Here is a 16,119-nt window from a genome sequence, read left to right as displayed (position 1 = left end):
AGGGTTGCCTAATATGCAGAACACACTCTGAGCACAAACAGAAGTGCAATGCCTGTGCTCTTCGGCACAGCTTTCAAGAAGTTAGAAAATGAAAAGCATCAGCCAGATGCCGATGTGTGCCATATATAGCCTAGTTTGCAGTTTCAGTGGGGTAATAAAATTGTTTTTGCGTAAATTATTATTTAACACGCTATTTTACATTATGCAGGCAGTAATGGAGCGCAGCCAGACGATGCTAGAGAATGCAGATGAATGTCAGCTCCTGCTTGCCACAGCTCATGTGACATTGTGGTGTGCCAGGCAAGATCCGGACGCATTTGTCACACGTTACCTGCGTGACACTGCAGACATCTTGGTCGGATGGCACATTGACGTAGCCTCTTGCCCTTCACAGGTACGATCGATTCGAGCCCAACACACCAGTGCGTAGAAACATCAGTACGTTGAAACTCTTCCTGTTCAGCAGGGGCGCCGCCCAAGTGAAGCCTTGGAAGTCCTGGAGGACCTAGGGCCTCTGTGGGCAGCAGATGGGGCCTTCTGCGCAACCCTATTAGCCCAGTTCGTGGAAGACCTATGCGCCTACGCTGAGGAACCCAGCAGTGATGCCCTTGACCGCATGGGGGCGCTGCTCCGCGTGCACGCTGCCCTCTTGCGTAGCCTGGGGTCGCAGTCACCACAGCTCCTTTCCTGGGAGCTTCTTTCTAATGTAAGCATTTGCAAGTATCAGCAAAACTATGCTTTCATTTTCTATTGTTGCATTTTATATATATATATATATACTTTCTGACACTGGAAAAATAGCAACTCTCTGAAATTGGCACCTGCCAATAATCTGACAACTGTTTGTGGGGCACTTTTTAGTTCCCCTAAACGACTGACAGACAATGAATCTGGAACACGTAACACAATGTACAAATTCTGGTGGTCAGTGCTCCTTTCCTGTAACGTGTGGCTAGTTACGAAAACCAAACGATGAAGCCTGCTGAATGGTGATGGTGTGCTCAGGTGAAATGAAGCCGTATGCAGAGTGAAGCAACTCCACTTTTGTTTCTTTCAGAACTTGCACAGTATGCTGACATGTATCATGACTGCTATTGAACTATATCAATCGGAATCATTCCTCGCAGCAGGTAAGAATGTCGTCTCCTTTTAAAGGAGTACAGAGGGCCATCCAAAAAAATTTCAGAATAAGACATCTGATAAAAGTGTGTGTGTCATTATACCGAATAGTGCGAAAGGTTTGGATGTGTGCAATTTGTTTCCCAGAAAAAAACTCACATAAACATAGCTCCGCGCGTTCACCCTTAACTGGCTACACCAGCTATAACGAGGATGAGGAGGTATGGTGCCACGTCGCCGATGACGGTATAAGGAGACTCGTTCTGGTTCGCCGGTCAGTGGGGGTCAGCGCCTTGTCCCTTTGCCGCCGTAAACCTGTTTTGCCAGTTTTCACGGAGAATTGGGGATAGAAGGAGCGGCCGAAGCATTACAGAGCCAGGAGAAAGGCTTTATCAGAACCCCGAACAGCCGAGTAGCAGACGACAGCGGAGTAGCAGACAACATTTCTCTAGGCCAATCAGCGAGCGTTCTCCTTATAGCGTCAGCGCGAGGTTCCAGGCAGATCACAGGCTGGTACTGCTCTTCACCACCGTTGCGCACGGTCGCTTTTTGCGGCGTATTTTAAATTCAATTTCTGCGATAATTATGACTCTGTGGTGTAAATTACTTCACATGGTGCATCTTACTGGCCTACTTAACAGTTTTATAGGAAGAAAACTGGGTGTTAAAAATGACTTCTGTGCTACTTTAAGTGACGCATTAACATGTATCGTTCTCATGGACATGCTTCACGTACAGTGAAATGATATGCCTGGGACTCTAACGTGACAAAATGCATACCATGCTGCATTTTCTCGCATTTAAGACATTTAGACAGAATTGTCCACATAAGATGACAGTTTGGAATTGGGGCTGAATATCATAGATGCTATCATTCCCAACGGACACTGGCAACAAAAGCCAAGCCAAGCCAAGCCAGGCTACCACAAAATTTTGGGTGTGTCTTCGACAGTACATTTTGTTTGTGAAGGCAGTGTACCAGAACGATTGTTTGTGCTTAATGCATTATAATTAGGGCACTGTGTTTTCAGGTTTTATGTTTCAGGGTAAGAACAGGTTAAAATCAGGTGATATCGGGTGAACCAGTAGATTTTTGGGTGAAAAAGAAAGAAAGGGAGCTTCTTGCATTTTAGATTGATATAAGACGTGGAACAGCTGTGCTGAATGTCCAATACGCTTTCTCCAGTGCCCGTATTGGTGGCTGAATTGGCAATTTGCAGAGTTTGTTTTTGGGGTTTACCCCAAGTGTTAACGATACAAATCGGGGTAAAAACGGGTCTTACCCTAGAATACAGGGCCCTAATTATAGTTAGGGCATAGCTTTTTCTGGTAGTACCTGAAAATGCCCAATAATTGCCCACCAATCCAAATTCGCCATTTTCTCCCTGATTTCTCTCTGAAAGTCACTTATGTCTGGTATTCTTGGCATCACTATTGACATTGTAGACTGAAGACCTTGTTGTCAAACAGTCAAAACTTCAAAAAGTTTACTTGCTACCATTCATTCGAGAGTGACTTCACACTGTGGCTGATCCAGACATGCTTAGCGAATTGAAAGTTTCTCACGCTAACTTCCCCGGATAAATGTGTGACACAGCACACAGGTCACAAGAACTCATCGGCGCAGTTGGGTCTGCATGACACATATGTACAAACTGTTGAAAGCACGTAGAGTTACTTCTTACTTTATGCAGTGGTAACTACAATAAATGCAACAACTCAGGGAAAAGAGGCGCTGACGCCAGGAATCGAACCTGGGTCTTCTGATTTCCGGTCAGATATGCTACCACTACACCACACCAGCACGCCGTTTCCCATGAGTCATTGTGTGCCTCAAGTACGGGGGGGACGGACAACCAACCACGCTATTCCCATTCTCTCTTACATCTTTCTCACTCACTCTCTCATTCATACACGGCCAGGGCGATCTGTAAACGACGTAAACAACGAGATTTGGCCGAGGCAGACCACACTTAGAGACGACACAAACATGTAAGCCTCATACGCCCAGAAATCAATGAATGCAACAACTCAGGGAAAAGAGGTGCTGACGCCAGGAATTGAACCTGGGTCTTCTTTGCATTCAAATTTCCATTGCAATGACATTTCCGGGGAAGTTGAGCAGAGCTAAAGTCATGAAGGCAAAACGGGCAGTTGAGAAGCAAACTAAGCAACTTGGATCAACCAGCCCAAGTTTGCTGAAGTAAAGGCAGGTATGTATGCTGTTACTGGCGTGTCTAGCGACCGAATAAGGAAGGAAAACAAAATACTTTGGAGGCACTGCCGGATTTAAAGGGGGGAGGGGAACATAGGACCTGCCTCCACTTTTGCAAAGTGAATTTTTTATAAACAATATTTTTTTCTAAATACTCATAATAATCAGTTACATCCAATCCAGATTTACCAATATTTGTACCACTGTGAAATAAAAACAGAAATAAGCTCGCAAAAAGCTGTCCTCGAACTGCTATGAGTATCTAGACTTTATGGCAGAAGACAACTACCTGGTGGGAACCGCCATTGCTTGAAATTTGGCGCAACACCAATGGCTGCAGTACGATTAAACGAGAGAATTAATATCTTTTACAGCTTCTGCTTTTGCATAAGCGGAAGTACATATATATATCAATGTTAACACATTACACAATGTAGTACAGACAGCTCGGCACAGGTTTGACGCATTCAAGGGCAGCATTTTTGAAGGATAAACCACTGTAGGGGGTTCGACATTCAGTCCTAGCTGTGGAAGGTATTGAAATGTGCACCTGATAGGTCTACCACAAAACCTAGAGATTGGTCAAGCTACACCTTATTTGCCATTTCCTCAGCAAGTTGCCTGATGAGTGTTTCCGAAAGCATCTTCTTGAACCTTATTTTCAAAGCATGATTTATGTAACCACTATGGCAGAAAATAAGTTGTATGGCACACCAAAATTTGGGTGATTACAGCCAGATTTTGAAAGGAATATATAACCTGATATTTACTCCCAAATTTACTGAAAAATATAACCCAAAAGAAATCGGGTCCTAATTATAGTAAATGACCTTGCAGCAGTCAATTCGAAACAGTTTTGCTGAAGTAAGTACATTTGAAGTGTTTTTGATGAACTGACGTCAAAATCTGGGTAAGTGTTTAGGTTGCTAAATGCTACCAACATCATAGAAATCAGGATTTTGGCACAGTAAATGTATTTTACGTACCAAAAGCATTAACATCTTTATAGTAGGGTTGACATTTGCATTCATACTGCTTGGCATTCACAAAGAATGACAGAGTACGAATTATGGAAAATGTAGTTTTTTAATGCAATTTTGATGCCTTTTGTTAAAATTGAAGTTTTATTGACAGTTTTAAGACAGATGATAGAGCTGCAAGACAGGTCATCCTGTGAACATCATCGTATACATGGGAAGATTTCATCTCGTGCAAATTTTCTGTTGCAGCAAACGAGGCTTTGGGTCCACTTTGCAGTGCAGCAGGCGAATGCCCTCCTGCACTTATTGACCTTGTGGGAACCGAACTGCCCTTGGCACAACAATCTGAATCACTAGCTCTTTCTCTCCTGTGGCTTTTGGGTACCCTCGTGGAATCCTTGGGCCCCCAGTTTCCTCTTTCGCTGGTGGGACCCGCAATGGGCCACACGTGGGCACAGGGGTCCCCTCGACCTCGTGTGCAGAAAGCCCTACTGGCTCTGCAACATCGTCTACTCAGAGTGAAGAGTGTACCTTTACTTCAAGAGGCTTACGCGCACCTACTGGAGGCCCTAGGGGGTCTCGAGGGGGGATCGATGGGTCTGCAGTCTCGTTCCCTGGGCATCCTGTGTGCCTTGGTGGAATTAGCGAACATGCGACACTCCATCATCGGGGTAAGTGACATTCATGTTAATTGAAATGAAGTGTAACTTAGTTGTAGGCTACTTCAGCTGCTTTGTGTACGCACTTTTGCAGTAACACGCTTGTTGCATTTTTATATCAGATGTGGGCCCTGGAGCCAACCCTGTTTGAGTTAGTGACGGAGCACCTGTGTCCGACGGATCCAGGGCTCGGGGAACATTGTCCCGCCCTCCAGTATGCTCTGCTTCGTCTGCTGCACTCTCATTGTGCACGGTATGTGACTTGATCCTTCCAGTGTGAGGAGAAGGGAAGCCACGCTATATCTACAGTAAAACCCTGTTAACGTGAAGTCGTAAAAAATGGGGAAAAAATTCGAGATAAGCATAGATCAAGCGAATTACCGAAATGTTCCGTGTAGGTGCCGCATATTGCTTGACGTTTGCATTGCCGATGTTCGTTTGGCAAAAAAAAAAAACACAGAAAGAAAACTAAGAACGATCACAAATACGCATGAGACACGAAAGTACGCAGCGTGCAGCGCTGTGCAGGAATGCTGCAGTGAGTTTAAAACGGGAAGCAGGTGACCGTGGGACACACAATTTATTGTTGTCCGAATCATTTGACTCCAAAAAGTGACGTTATACACATTTGTTTCGTGTTCGGTCTGAGAAAGGCATCTTGAATTGCTTCTGAGACGCACTTCACGTGACCTTACGTTCGAGGCTCAGCACCTTGCACTTTTTTGGCTCCACCATGTCACCATTGTGACAGAAATGCCAAGGGTCCCATCCGTTGAAAATTCGTTTATATGGGAGACCACTGCAGTGAAATTTAAAACAGTGATCTATACATTAACTGTGCAGGCATGGCCACTTTGTGCTGACGAGCGTGCTCGTAACGGGGGCTGAGGCACCCAGCAGTGGAGGACATCTGACAGGCCTTCTGCGACTTCTTGCTCGACTGCTGCCCATAGAAACCCCTAAGCTTTGTCACGATGCCAGGTGGGAAAGCTTAACTGCCTCTAAAGTACCATTGTAAATAACACTGAGCTTTCAGGATGCTGGGACTGCAGTGGGTGGTGGAGGTTGCGGAAGCCGTTCGGCCATACGCACCACAGCTTGCTCAGGCTGCAGAGTTCCTAGATCTGGTGAATGCAGTCATCAAAGCAGGTGAATGCCATTCTAGTGAGCCGTCATTACAGTCAAGCCCGTTTATTACGATCATCGATAGAACGATAACTCCGATATTGTGATCGAATTGCTGGTTCCCGTCAGCTCTCCCGTTGAACTACATGTAAACAAAACATCGATATAACAATCACCGCAAAAGCGCTTTCTCGCATATAGCGATCGGAATTCTCCTGGCGGCCGGTAAAATGAGTGAAAATTAGCTAGCAAGATTGCACTTATTTCACTGAAAACAAATTACATTGGCATTTTCAAGAGCCTTTGCCTGTGTGAACGCAAAGTGAGAACTCAGTGCGTTTATCCACGCATGACTGCCGGGGAAGAGATGCATGTGTTGCAAGGCACGCAACTTCGAAAAGGCGGAAGGGGCTCGCGCGAAGTAGAGAACGTTGTTCCCTCTCCAGCACGTTCTCTCGTCTTCAAGCTTTTTTTTTTTTGTTTTGTTTTGCAGCGTGCTTGCTACGATGGCGTCCACGGTTCCGAGACTCTTTTTGACGAGGAAAGACGCGTGGCTCCACCGGAAGTTGCATGCACTCTACAGGTTTCGTACCGGTGCAAAACCGCGTTGTGAAGTACCGCAGCTTCGAAAACGTTTCAGACGGTTTCGCAGACGGTTTCGTATCGCCACCCAAACACGTGTCGACAGATTACCCGTGCCGGTGTCGCATTCTGATGGACAACGCAGTCCCGATCGTGAGAATGGTGATGACTGCGGCATTGGATGATGAGCAATGGACGAAGTCGTCGATCCCAAAAGGTGCAGCGCCTCACGCAATATTGGCGGTTATGTTATCAGAAGTTTTCGACACACAGCTGCATCAATTTAGAGGTAGATAAAATGCTACTGTGCTCACAACAAACGCGCATGTTCAGCCGCGTTCTGCTTGTGGCGATCTACTTCGTTTACGCAAACCGAAGCGGCAATTTCTCTAAAGCTCGTTTTTAACGATACCCTGATAATAATGCTCAGATTTCGTGTTCCCGTCAACATCGTTATAAACGGACTCGACTGTATAAGCATCTTTTTTAGCTATTGTCTTTTGCTCAACAACAGACTTGGTGGTTTTGGTCACGACCTACTAGATTATAGCGACCATGTCATAATCGGCAAATCCAGTGAGGAGCCCGTCCGCACGATCCGCTAGGGGTGCTTGGGGCGCAAAATCTGCATCATGGCTGGACAATGGAAATTTGAATTTTGAACGCGGAGAAGCGGATGCACGATTACCGTAGCAGACGACAGCAACAGTTCCTATGAAAACGCGTAGAATGATGATGATAATCAACTTCAGAAGGAAGCATCTCTCGTGGGACATCCGCCACTTGTACAAAACTACTAAGGTAAGTTGAAGTACAGAATACTGTAGAAATTGATGGAGCGAAACCAGGCCGATGTTAGTAGCACCACCCTCTAGCCTCCAAGTGCGGCGCTGGGAAGGGGTCCCCATGACATGGTTGCTATAATCTAGTAGATTGTGGTTTCGGTTAATTGCTTATTGCTTGCAGACTGACGCCAGATTTTATAACTGGCCTCTGGCCATTAGGCCATAGCGTGGTATGAGTTGATGCAGGGAATTCCTTAATGTAACTAACACAAGCTTGTTCTCTTGCAACTTTCCGGAGTCTTAACTGTGACACATAGCGTTGGAGTCACAACTGTCGAAGTCCAACACAGAGTCTTAGCTGCATTAAACGGCGCTTTAAGAGCTTTACAGTTGCTCCTTAAGAATGTCGCCTTGACACACTGGAGGTTGCTTGAATGACACAGGTTTCCTGCCACTGTTAATTTTACTAGGTTTCACACCCGAGTTACATGTCTCACTGAAAGCATGTGAAGCACTCCAGAACCTCCTGGATGACATGTCCCTTCCAATGGATACCTTTCAAAGGTCAGTTGCACTCTTGGGAAGCCATGCTCAGGACGAACTTGCATTATGACAGTGGCTGCTGGGTATGTTTGTTTGTTTTCCAAGGGCGTACGAACTGTGTGTACTGAAGATGGGTAGTGCTGAGGAAGCAGAGACTTCAGCCTTTCGCAAGTTACTGTTGGTGCTCCCTGTTGATCTCATCACACGGTAAGATGTTCCTGGGTGAGCGGAGAGTGTTACACATAATTGTGTAAAAAAAGCAGAAAAGGATGAGTGTTGCTGTGAGATCTGGCCTTATAGTATAGCTTGGCTCGACTTTTTTTTTTTTTCCATCTTGGGCATACAGACATACAAATGGACTTTTTTTCACAACTGCTTATGATGAGCATGCACTGTGGCACCAATGACCTTGGAGCCGCCGGACACCGTTATCTCCGTATTCAATTGATCGCGCTGGATGTGACCGATGGGTTACCGATGGGAGCAGACAGGGGTGGGGACCAGTGGGGACATGCGACAACTCATCTGTCTCACTCCAGAAATCGGTTTTGGTCCACATGAGTTTATTTTGGCACACACTGAGGATGTTTCACTCGAGCGCTGCTATGATACAACACGAATGCGAAAAAGGTCCATTGTGGTGTCTTTGTAGTATAACATACCTGTGGTCTTGGTTTCTAAATCTGTAAGCTCAGACTTTGATGGCTTTGATGGCTCAGACTCAAATCGTAGCTCAGACTTTGATGGCTTCAAGTAAATATTGCATCTGTGCTAGGTGTAAACCATTACAAAATGTACTCACGTGCTGTGCACGAACTGTTGCTACAATTGCTGCTGTGCGAGAAAATATCGAGAAAGTGCCCAAGGGGCCTGTCGTCGACAAAGTAGTGAAAAAGCTTAAGTATGTCCTGGAGAAAAATCCAGGGTTTAAAATCTTGGAGTCAGTGGCTGGTGTGCTTGCCGGAACTGAACTGATGACACCAGAGGAAATACGCCCCTCTGACGTTCCAAAGTTCAAGTTTGCGCCAGTTACTTTGGTCGACGTTGAACGTAGCTTCTCGGCGTACAAGCTCGTACTTAGCGACAGGCGACGAAGTTTCACACCTACAAACTTAGAAATGGTGCTTGTGTCATATTGTTACCATAACCTCACGTGAGGCAGACTTCATTTCTGTTCTTATTTTCCCCACTTATTTAGTGTTTGTTACATTTTTATTTTTTGTAACCCGTGGCCGTCGACGGAGCAGAGAAATTCGTTATGTGCAAAGGGCATTCTCGCATGTCGTGTTCTTCTATTACTACTTGTTACTTCCTGATATTACCTCTCTGAGGGAAATGAACAGAAATCCGTCGTCTCGGGAATGCTGAGGCACGAAAAGCGTGCCTAAATTTATTATGCCTATTTTTACGTTTTGATGCCTGAACTGAGATGTTTCGGGCTGTTATAGGCGCCTAAAATCGTTATTTTTAGGGCCTGAACATCCGGGGCCTAGTTATCACCAAAGAAAATTCACCTAGGATTTTATGGCATGCCGCAAAATACGGTGTTTTGCGGCATGCTGGTCTCCCCCGATTGTATGCGGCATGCCACCTGATGCGGGGGAATAAATTAAGCATGAGGACACAGGCTATAGGGGAATACGGAAGAACATGGAGGAGCAGGCACGTTCCGTGTTCCCCTATTTTGGTGTCCATATGCTTACTGCTCAAATTCTAGGAAGTGTTTCCCTCATCACATCTGCGCCAGCTAACTTGCCTCCTATTCGTCTGTTCCAAGGCTTTAGTTATACATATAGCAGAAAATACGGCAGTTCTAACGCTGCATTAACGCTGCTTCGAGCTTAAAAGCTACCTTTTCCCGCTAGAAACAAGACACGCTATGACAAGTAAGGATTTAATTATCGCATTTACATTTCTACACAAGAATGCCCTTTTGTTTTGACTATGCTGAATCTATATGCCTTTTGTACTTGAATATGTTTTTGCTGTTTGAAAATTTAAAGTTTGTGCTTTGAAGACTGAGAATAACAGCAAATTTTCCTACCCTTCAGCCGCTACATATCCCCCGAAGTGGATGCTCTCAAGCGGGAATGGGCCAACGCAGTGTCCCTCGGTCCTGGTGCACTGGGGTCTAATGACCTTCGCTCTGTGCTCCGTACCATCCTTCTTGGGAGCCCCTGTGAGCTGCCTAGCAGGGTGTCCCCACACGAAGGGGTGCAGTGGGGACGTGCCCTCTGGGGTGCAGCTCAACTCTGCGTTCAGGGAAAGCTTCGTACCCCTCTGGGGAAGCCACAAGACACATTTGCAGCCCTTGAAGGTGCCCTGAAATCACTGCTTGCAAAACCAGCGGGGGGCCTGAAGGCCCTAAGGAGGGCTCACCTTCTCCTCGACTTTCTGGAGCACCTGGACAGGGCCATGTACAATGCATATGAAGGCAGTGCCGGATGTCTTCCATCCGTGGGACGTGCAGTGCGTGCCTTTTTCAGGACCAACCGTGCCACATGTGAGGAATGGGTGGGGCGAGTGCGGCCGTATGCGGCCCGCCTGGCACTGCGGGCCGGGCGGCCCGCGATAGCTTATCGTCACGCATCCTTAGCTCTTGCAGCACATGGAGCTTCCCGCTCCTCGCAGGACTCTCAGCACTCCCAGGTAGGTTGGGGCTTCTGTTAATGACCCGCTGCTTTGTGGGTATAGATTGTGGGTCAAGGTGTCTTGTGGAAATCAAGCCACTTGACATAAGGCAGTCGCAGCTGTTCTGTTGTGCCACTGAGAGTTCCATAAGTCGGCAAGCATGCTTGGTACTTCTGGAGCAGACGTCACAGTGGGTACAGAGGAGAAGAAAAAAAAGGGTGGGTTGAGGAAAAAGGTCAAGAAGAATGTTTCTGTGGTGGGAAGCTTGTGAAAGAATGTGCATGTTGTCTCCTCACCCCTGAACATTCCCTTTCCCTGTCTATTCCCTGTCTCTTTACCTGGCTATTTAAGATGACTCATTTTGTCAATAAAAGAACAGTGACAGTGGAGCCTTGTGCCATTCATCTCTGTTTTCTTTATCTGTCAAATCTCTTCCTTGTGGTTTGTGTCATCAGCACCAGAACGAGCAGCATGAACAATCACGAACAACTCGTATTGCCATATTGGCAAACATTTCCCCCCTGACGACAAAATTTTGCGAGGCATTGTTTTTTTTTACCATTTGCTGTGTGATTAGCGGACTATAATCTATTTTCGAGTGATCCGTAAAAGATGTCGTATGATCAGAAAGTATTTCAGCACGCCAAAAAATAATGTTTTTGCTAATTTGCAGGATCCATGGAAATAAAGTTGTTGTTTTGCAGGATCCATTGGTCTTGTTTGATGCGGCCAGTGCCCTGGTGCTTTTGCGATGCCCAGATGCATTGGTGGGTCTACGGATTTGGAGCAAAGCCACCCTGGAGAAAGAACATGCTTGGCTGGATGCTGCAGCGACCCATGCAACTGGCAGGTGAGGAGAGTTATCTATTGTGTTTTTCAAATGACTAGTATATAGACTGTGGATGCACACTAACATGCAGCTGCTAAGGCTGCTCAGATGCCTTGAGTTGAAAATTCCTTGAAGTGTGGAACTTGGGCCAGCGGAATGAATGTGAGAGTGAATGAGTGTGCACTTCCAATGATTTTCTCAATCAAAAATGCCCTTGAAGCTTGCACGCTCCACAGCTAGGGTTGCCACCTTTGACCATGAAAAATACCGGCCAAGTGAGTGACACCAAGAGGGAGAGGAGGAGGAGTAAGGGAAATTGAGATTAATACATAGGATAAAGGGATATATTGATGGAGGTATGATATGATATGATATATGATATACATATGATATAGAGAGGGGATATTATTCAACAGCACAGACAAAAAATCCAGCTGTTTGTTCCATTTGTGCTCTTAGTGTTACAAGAGGGTCATTCCATGCCAAACGTCCTCGACATTGTGCTCGACCATCTCCAATGTCTTTCACATAAATTGTGGTTGATTGTTCTCATGCAGCCAGTGCTCTTCCGGATTTTCTTGCTGCAAAAGAAATTTTCGTACCGTGACCCTCTCTTGAAGATTGCAATTTGACACATAACCTACCTGGCAAAAAAAAAATTATAATAAAATAGCTTTTACGCAAATTCCAACCAAATCTCTTCAGAGAAAAGGCAAAGCATAATACTACTTTTGTGCCAAGATATGTTGAAGGTTGATCAACACTTTTTATCACAAGTTTATGCCCGGAGAAAACTGTGAAATTTCAGGAAGGGAGTTGCCTCAGGACAGAAGCCGCTGATATTTCGAACAAAGACTGTTCTTCTTCTGGGTTCTCTGTTCGAAATATCGGCAGCTTCTGTCCTGAGGCAACTCCCTTCCTACATTCTACCGGTTCGCTGGATTTCTACCCATCTGTGAAATTTCAGGAACTTTTGGCATTTTTTATGGAACTCTGTTAGTTTTTGTAGCTATTTAAACTGTTTAGCGCTGTTGCGTAGGAAGCGTAGAATGTGCAAAAAATCCATGACTTGAAAACCCGAGACGAGGTAGAGGACGAGAACAGACAAACATGATCCTCTACCTCGTCTCGGGTTTTCAAGTCATGGATCGTCACCACCAGCTCGCTTCGTTATCGTGCAAAAAATATTTTGTGGCGCGCAGACTTGGAAGAGTACGCAGAAAAAAATCACGAATTTCGGAAACATTGCTTTTCACCACATATTCTGCCGTAAACTGCGCACTGAAGTGGTCCTAATAAAAATATGAGATCAATTGCAGTTGATAGTATGCATCTTGAACAGTTTTTGTTTTAGCAGCAAAAAATTTTTTTTACGTTACCACCGCCGCACTCATGCCCGCATGTCTGCTTTACCCCGGGACAAATCACCACTGGTGCTGCCAAACGCACATGGGAGCTGCCCAAACCGATTTGTGTTGCCTGTGAAAATGTGTTGCACGTACAAATGAACTTTCGAAGCTTGAGGTTCTCATGAGAACGGCCTTCAACGGTGGCACAGTACACAAGGAGCACTGGAGCCGGAGTTGTACTTCGACGACAATGGGTGTGCACCTATTACATCTAGCTCACTTTGATCGGAGGTGACAATGTCCACCTGAGCAGGCTCCTTATGTTCAGCAAAAAGAGCACAGTTGTTGCTGTTGTCGACTAGTGAAGGAGCTGGAAGGAGTGAAGTTTTTTTTTTTTTTTTTTTCTATGTTCCTTTATAACTTTTGCGAACTGCAGGAAGTTCGGCCTTATGGTCTTCTGTGACTTCACATTGGTGGTGAACTGTAGAAACGTCAGCTGATGAGAGTGCAACCGATTCTAGCAATTCCGAGGTTCGTGCTTCTCCAGGGCTAGCCTGCTCAAGAACTCCCAGCTTCAATTCCGGTGGCCGGCGTCGTTGCCTGTGGGCTGAGATGCAAGGCTCGAAGGTGGAAGCTGTACCTGTCTGGAGTTGGCTGTTGCTTGTCTAGATTTCCCCAACGAATAGCTTGGAGGATTGGGAGCGAACGAGATGCTGAACATAGAAGTGTCCATTGGACGACCAACGGAACTGTTAACACGTAACAGGATGAGGATAACCAGATCTGTGTCTCCTCCTAGGCCTCCCAAGTCGTTTTCGAGCTCGTTCAGGTTCATAGTTTCGTAAATCTCCCTTTCCAGTCCTCGCAAGACATTGGCGTTGTGCATGAGAAGGGCTACCTTGAGTTCCAAGAGCCTTGTCAAAGAAGGGTTGTCCTAAGGGTTATCGCGTCCCCAGCAATGACGCTATGTCTGGCCGGTGGTTAGACGTCGTACCATGATTATGCGGTTCTGGACAAATCTAGGTATATGCAAGGGTGCACTGGTGACCCAATGCAGTGCGATAGCGGAGTTGGTCCTAAACTGGGTAGCCAGGCTCGTGATCAAGGAGATCTGCTTAATGTGAGGATACGAAGGAATATACTACCACTACCACAACGCAGTTGTGCCCATTCCATAATTTTTCGATGGGCTCACAGAATTTGCAGAAAGTTATCTGTGGAAAGCCTTCTGTGGTAAAATACCTGAAATGCTTAAGGTATTACTTTGTAATCTGCAACCGGCACCAGCAATAAATGGCCAGGTAGCAACCCTATCTGCAGCAGCATGGCTAATCCCCTCGGTCGTGCATGAGTGTAACCATCTGATCTTATCGCACTCCATGTCTTAAAATCTTAAATGTATCATGGGGCGTGCTTCATATGTCGTTTTCGATATGAAAAAATGAACCCTCACTTCCTCTCATCTCACATTCTACCTGCCGCACACGACAATTACGCTGTGTGAGCAAGCACTTTCATGCCAATTCACAGTCTTAGTTGCATGTATTTAAAGCAACAGTTGAAGCCTCTATTAAAGTTAAAAAATGGTGGCATATCCTTTCGTATGAGGCACTGAGTCACTGTGGAAAATATTTTGATAAAATTTGCAGGTAGTTATTTATCTAATTTCATTCTATTTCCCTTATACGCCTGTAGGGACTTTAGTACATAAGAAAGTGGCAAACCAATCAGGTGTACACACAGCAAGAGATAAATACTGTTGCATTAAAAACAAAAATGAGACATTATACGTATAACAACAATTAGTGAGGGATAGCCCAATGAAGTAAAACATAAAGAAACAAGACCTATGAAAGAAGATATGTTCCTGTAATCGGAAGCAAAAAGCAGTACTCTTGGTAATGTTTACGAGACTCTGGTGCCTGTCCGTAATAAAATTTTATACTCAGCGCATTCATTCCCATAGTGTCGCTATCAATAGCTTTTGTTTTTTGTTCTGCCGATCGTGGAAGCCACCAATGTAAGGTGAAACTTACTGATTAGGTCTTATCATGTCTCAAAATGGCCCTCTGTCACCTTTGTCTCGGTCAAGCACGCTTGACACTTATCAGATCTGCAAAGGTGTGATTGCTCATGCCTTGTGTCACTGTAAAACCGAAACGTGATGTCTATATGTGGCATGTTTTTCTTTATCTAAACAACTACGAGGTTGCTCAAAAATGTTTCCTTGCAGAATGAAAGATACCATTGCCTTATCGGCAATGCAAAAGGAATGAGATTCATCCATTGTGTCTTGCATGATTTGTGTGCACATGAAACCACAAAATTTATGCTTTCCCTCTTCTCTCCTTCACAAGAAGCGCGACATTGCGGAGTGGCCTGTTATTGGCAGGGTTCACACAGGCCATTGAAACCCTTGAGACCCCTTGAATTCTGGGAGTATTTCTTTACGATAACTCTCATTTACGACATATTCGTTCACATCCGTAAACAACACTTAACAAGCAAGCCACAGCTTCAAGTATCCTCTCTGTCTGCTTCCTAAACTAGCCATTCCTTATGTTCACCTATCAGACCAAATGTAGACTGGCGTTGCTTCTCATCTGGCCACACAGGGAACTCCGAACATGTTTGGTACTGCCCGATAGTACTTCTTCTACGTGTCGTCTGGCAACTCTTCGTACGAAAGCTTGCATTCCACTTGTCTGCATGTGTGCCCACCTGCTTTCACGTGTTCGACACGAATGTTCTGTCCAATTCAGTGTGACCTTATCAACAGCTAGTAACATTGCTGTGAAGTGCGCATATTACGTTAAAGTGAGCGAATAAGCTCCAAAGGCATACCATCTAAGCAAACCCACGAGGGCTATCGTCACAGGATCTTGTATGCAATACAAATAGTTGTCGCAGTTATTTTGCTTTGATATTTTGTACCATATTCCCCCGCATCAACCGGCATGCCGGGAAAGACCGGGGGAGGCCACCATGCCGCTAAACCCCGTATTATGCGGCATGCCGGAAAATCCGGGACATCTTTTTTCGTGGCGAAGAGCATGTAAAAACCCAGACTGCCTTCCATTTTAGGATCAAACCGGACAAAATAGCGTTTGAATAATATAATGCAGTCAAGCAAGGGCACACGCACAAAAGGGATTAGCCAGAGTGGAAGCTGCCTGTGACTAATACAGGCACACACTCCTTTCTCATGAGGTCATCAGGGTGACCTAAAAGAATGGGGAGATCAGTTTATCCCTGAACGGCGCTGGGAAGCAGTGTAGCAGTTCGGTAGTGTTCTCGTCAAA

General features: G+C 45.5%; 1 protein-coding gene and 1 non-coding gene across 5 annotated transcripts in view; one reads left to right on the top strand and one right to left on the bottom strand.

Annotated features, from left to right (window-relative positions):
* The window catches only part of LOC135391622 (serine/threonine-protein kinase SMG1-like), an 87,577-nt gene that overhangs the window by 8,003 nt on the left and 63,455 nt on the right, over window positions 1-16,119 (top strand). For 2 of the 4 annotated variants that reach the window (XM_064621946.1, XM_064621943.1), the window contains exons 5-16: window positions 209-394; window positions 464-706; window positions 1,058-1,130; window positions 4,564-4,985; window positions 5,096-5,226; window positions 5,817-5,954; window positions 6,010-6,122; window positions 7,936-8,029; window positions 8,114-8,215; window positions 9,874-9,894; window positions 10,060-10,657; window positions 11,344-11,489. In XM_064621946.1, the coding sequence (XP_064478016.1) occupies window positions 209-394; window positions 464-706; window positions 1,058-1,130; window positions 4,564-4,985; window positions 5,096-5,226; window positions 5,817-5,954; window positions 6,010-6,122; window positions 7,936-8,029; window positions 8,114-8,215; window positions 9,874-9,894; window positions 10,060-10,657; window positions 11,344-11,489 (2,267 nt within the window). The remainder of the gene's footprint in view (window positions 1-208; window positions 395-463; window positions 707-1,057; window positions 1,131-4,563; window positions 4,986-5,095; window positions 5,227-5,816; window positions 5,955-6,009; window positions 6,123-7,935; window positions 8,030-8,113; window positions 8,216-9,873; window positions 9,895-10,059; window positions 10,658-11,343; window positions 11,490-16,119) is intronic. The other 2 variants (XM_064621944.1, XM_064621947.1) reach the window with 2 other exon arrangements.
* On the bottom strand, window positions 2,853-2,923 carry Trnas-gga (transfer RNA serine (anticodon GGA)). The gene has a single exon. It is a non-coding gene; the product is annotated as a tRNA-Ser (tRNA).

This window comes from Ornithodoros turicata, chromosome 4 (genome assembly GCF_037126465.1).
Source record: "Ornithodoros turicata isolate Travis chromosome 4, ASM3712646v1, whole genome shotgun sequence".
Lineage (NCBI taxonomy): Eukaryota > Metazoa > Arthropoda > Arachnida > Ixodida > Argasidae > Ornithodoros > Ornithodoros turicata.
The sequence above is the reverse complement of the archived record's forward strand: the minus strand, read 5'-3'. Positions and strand labels throughout refer to the sequence as shown.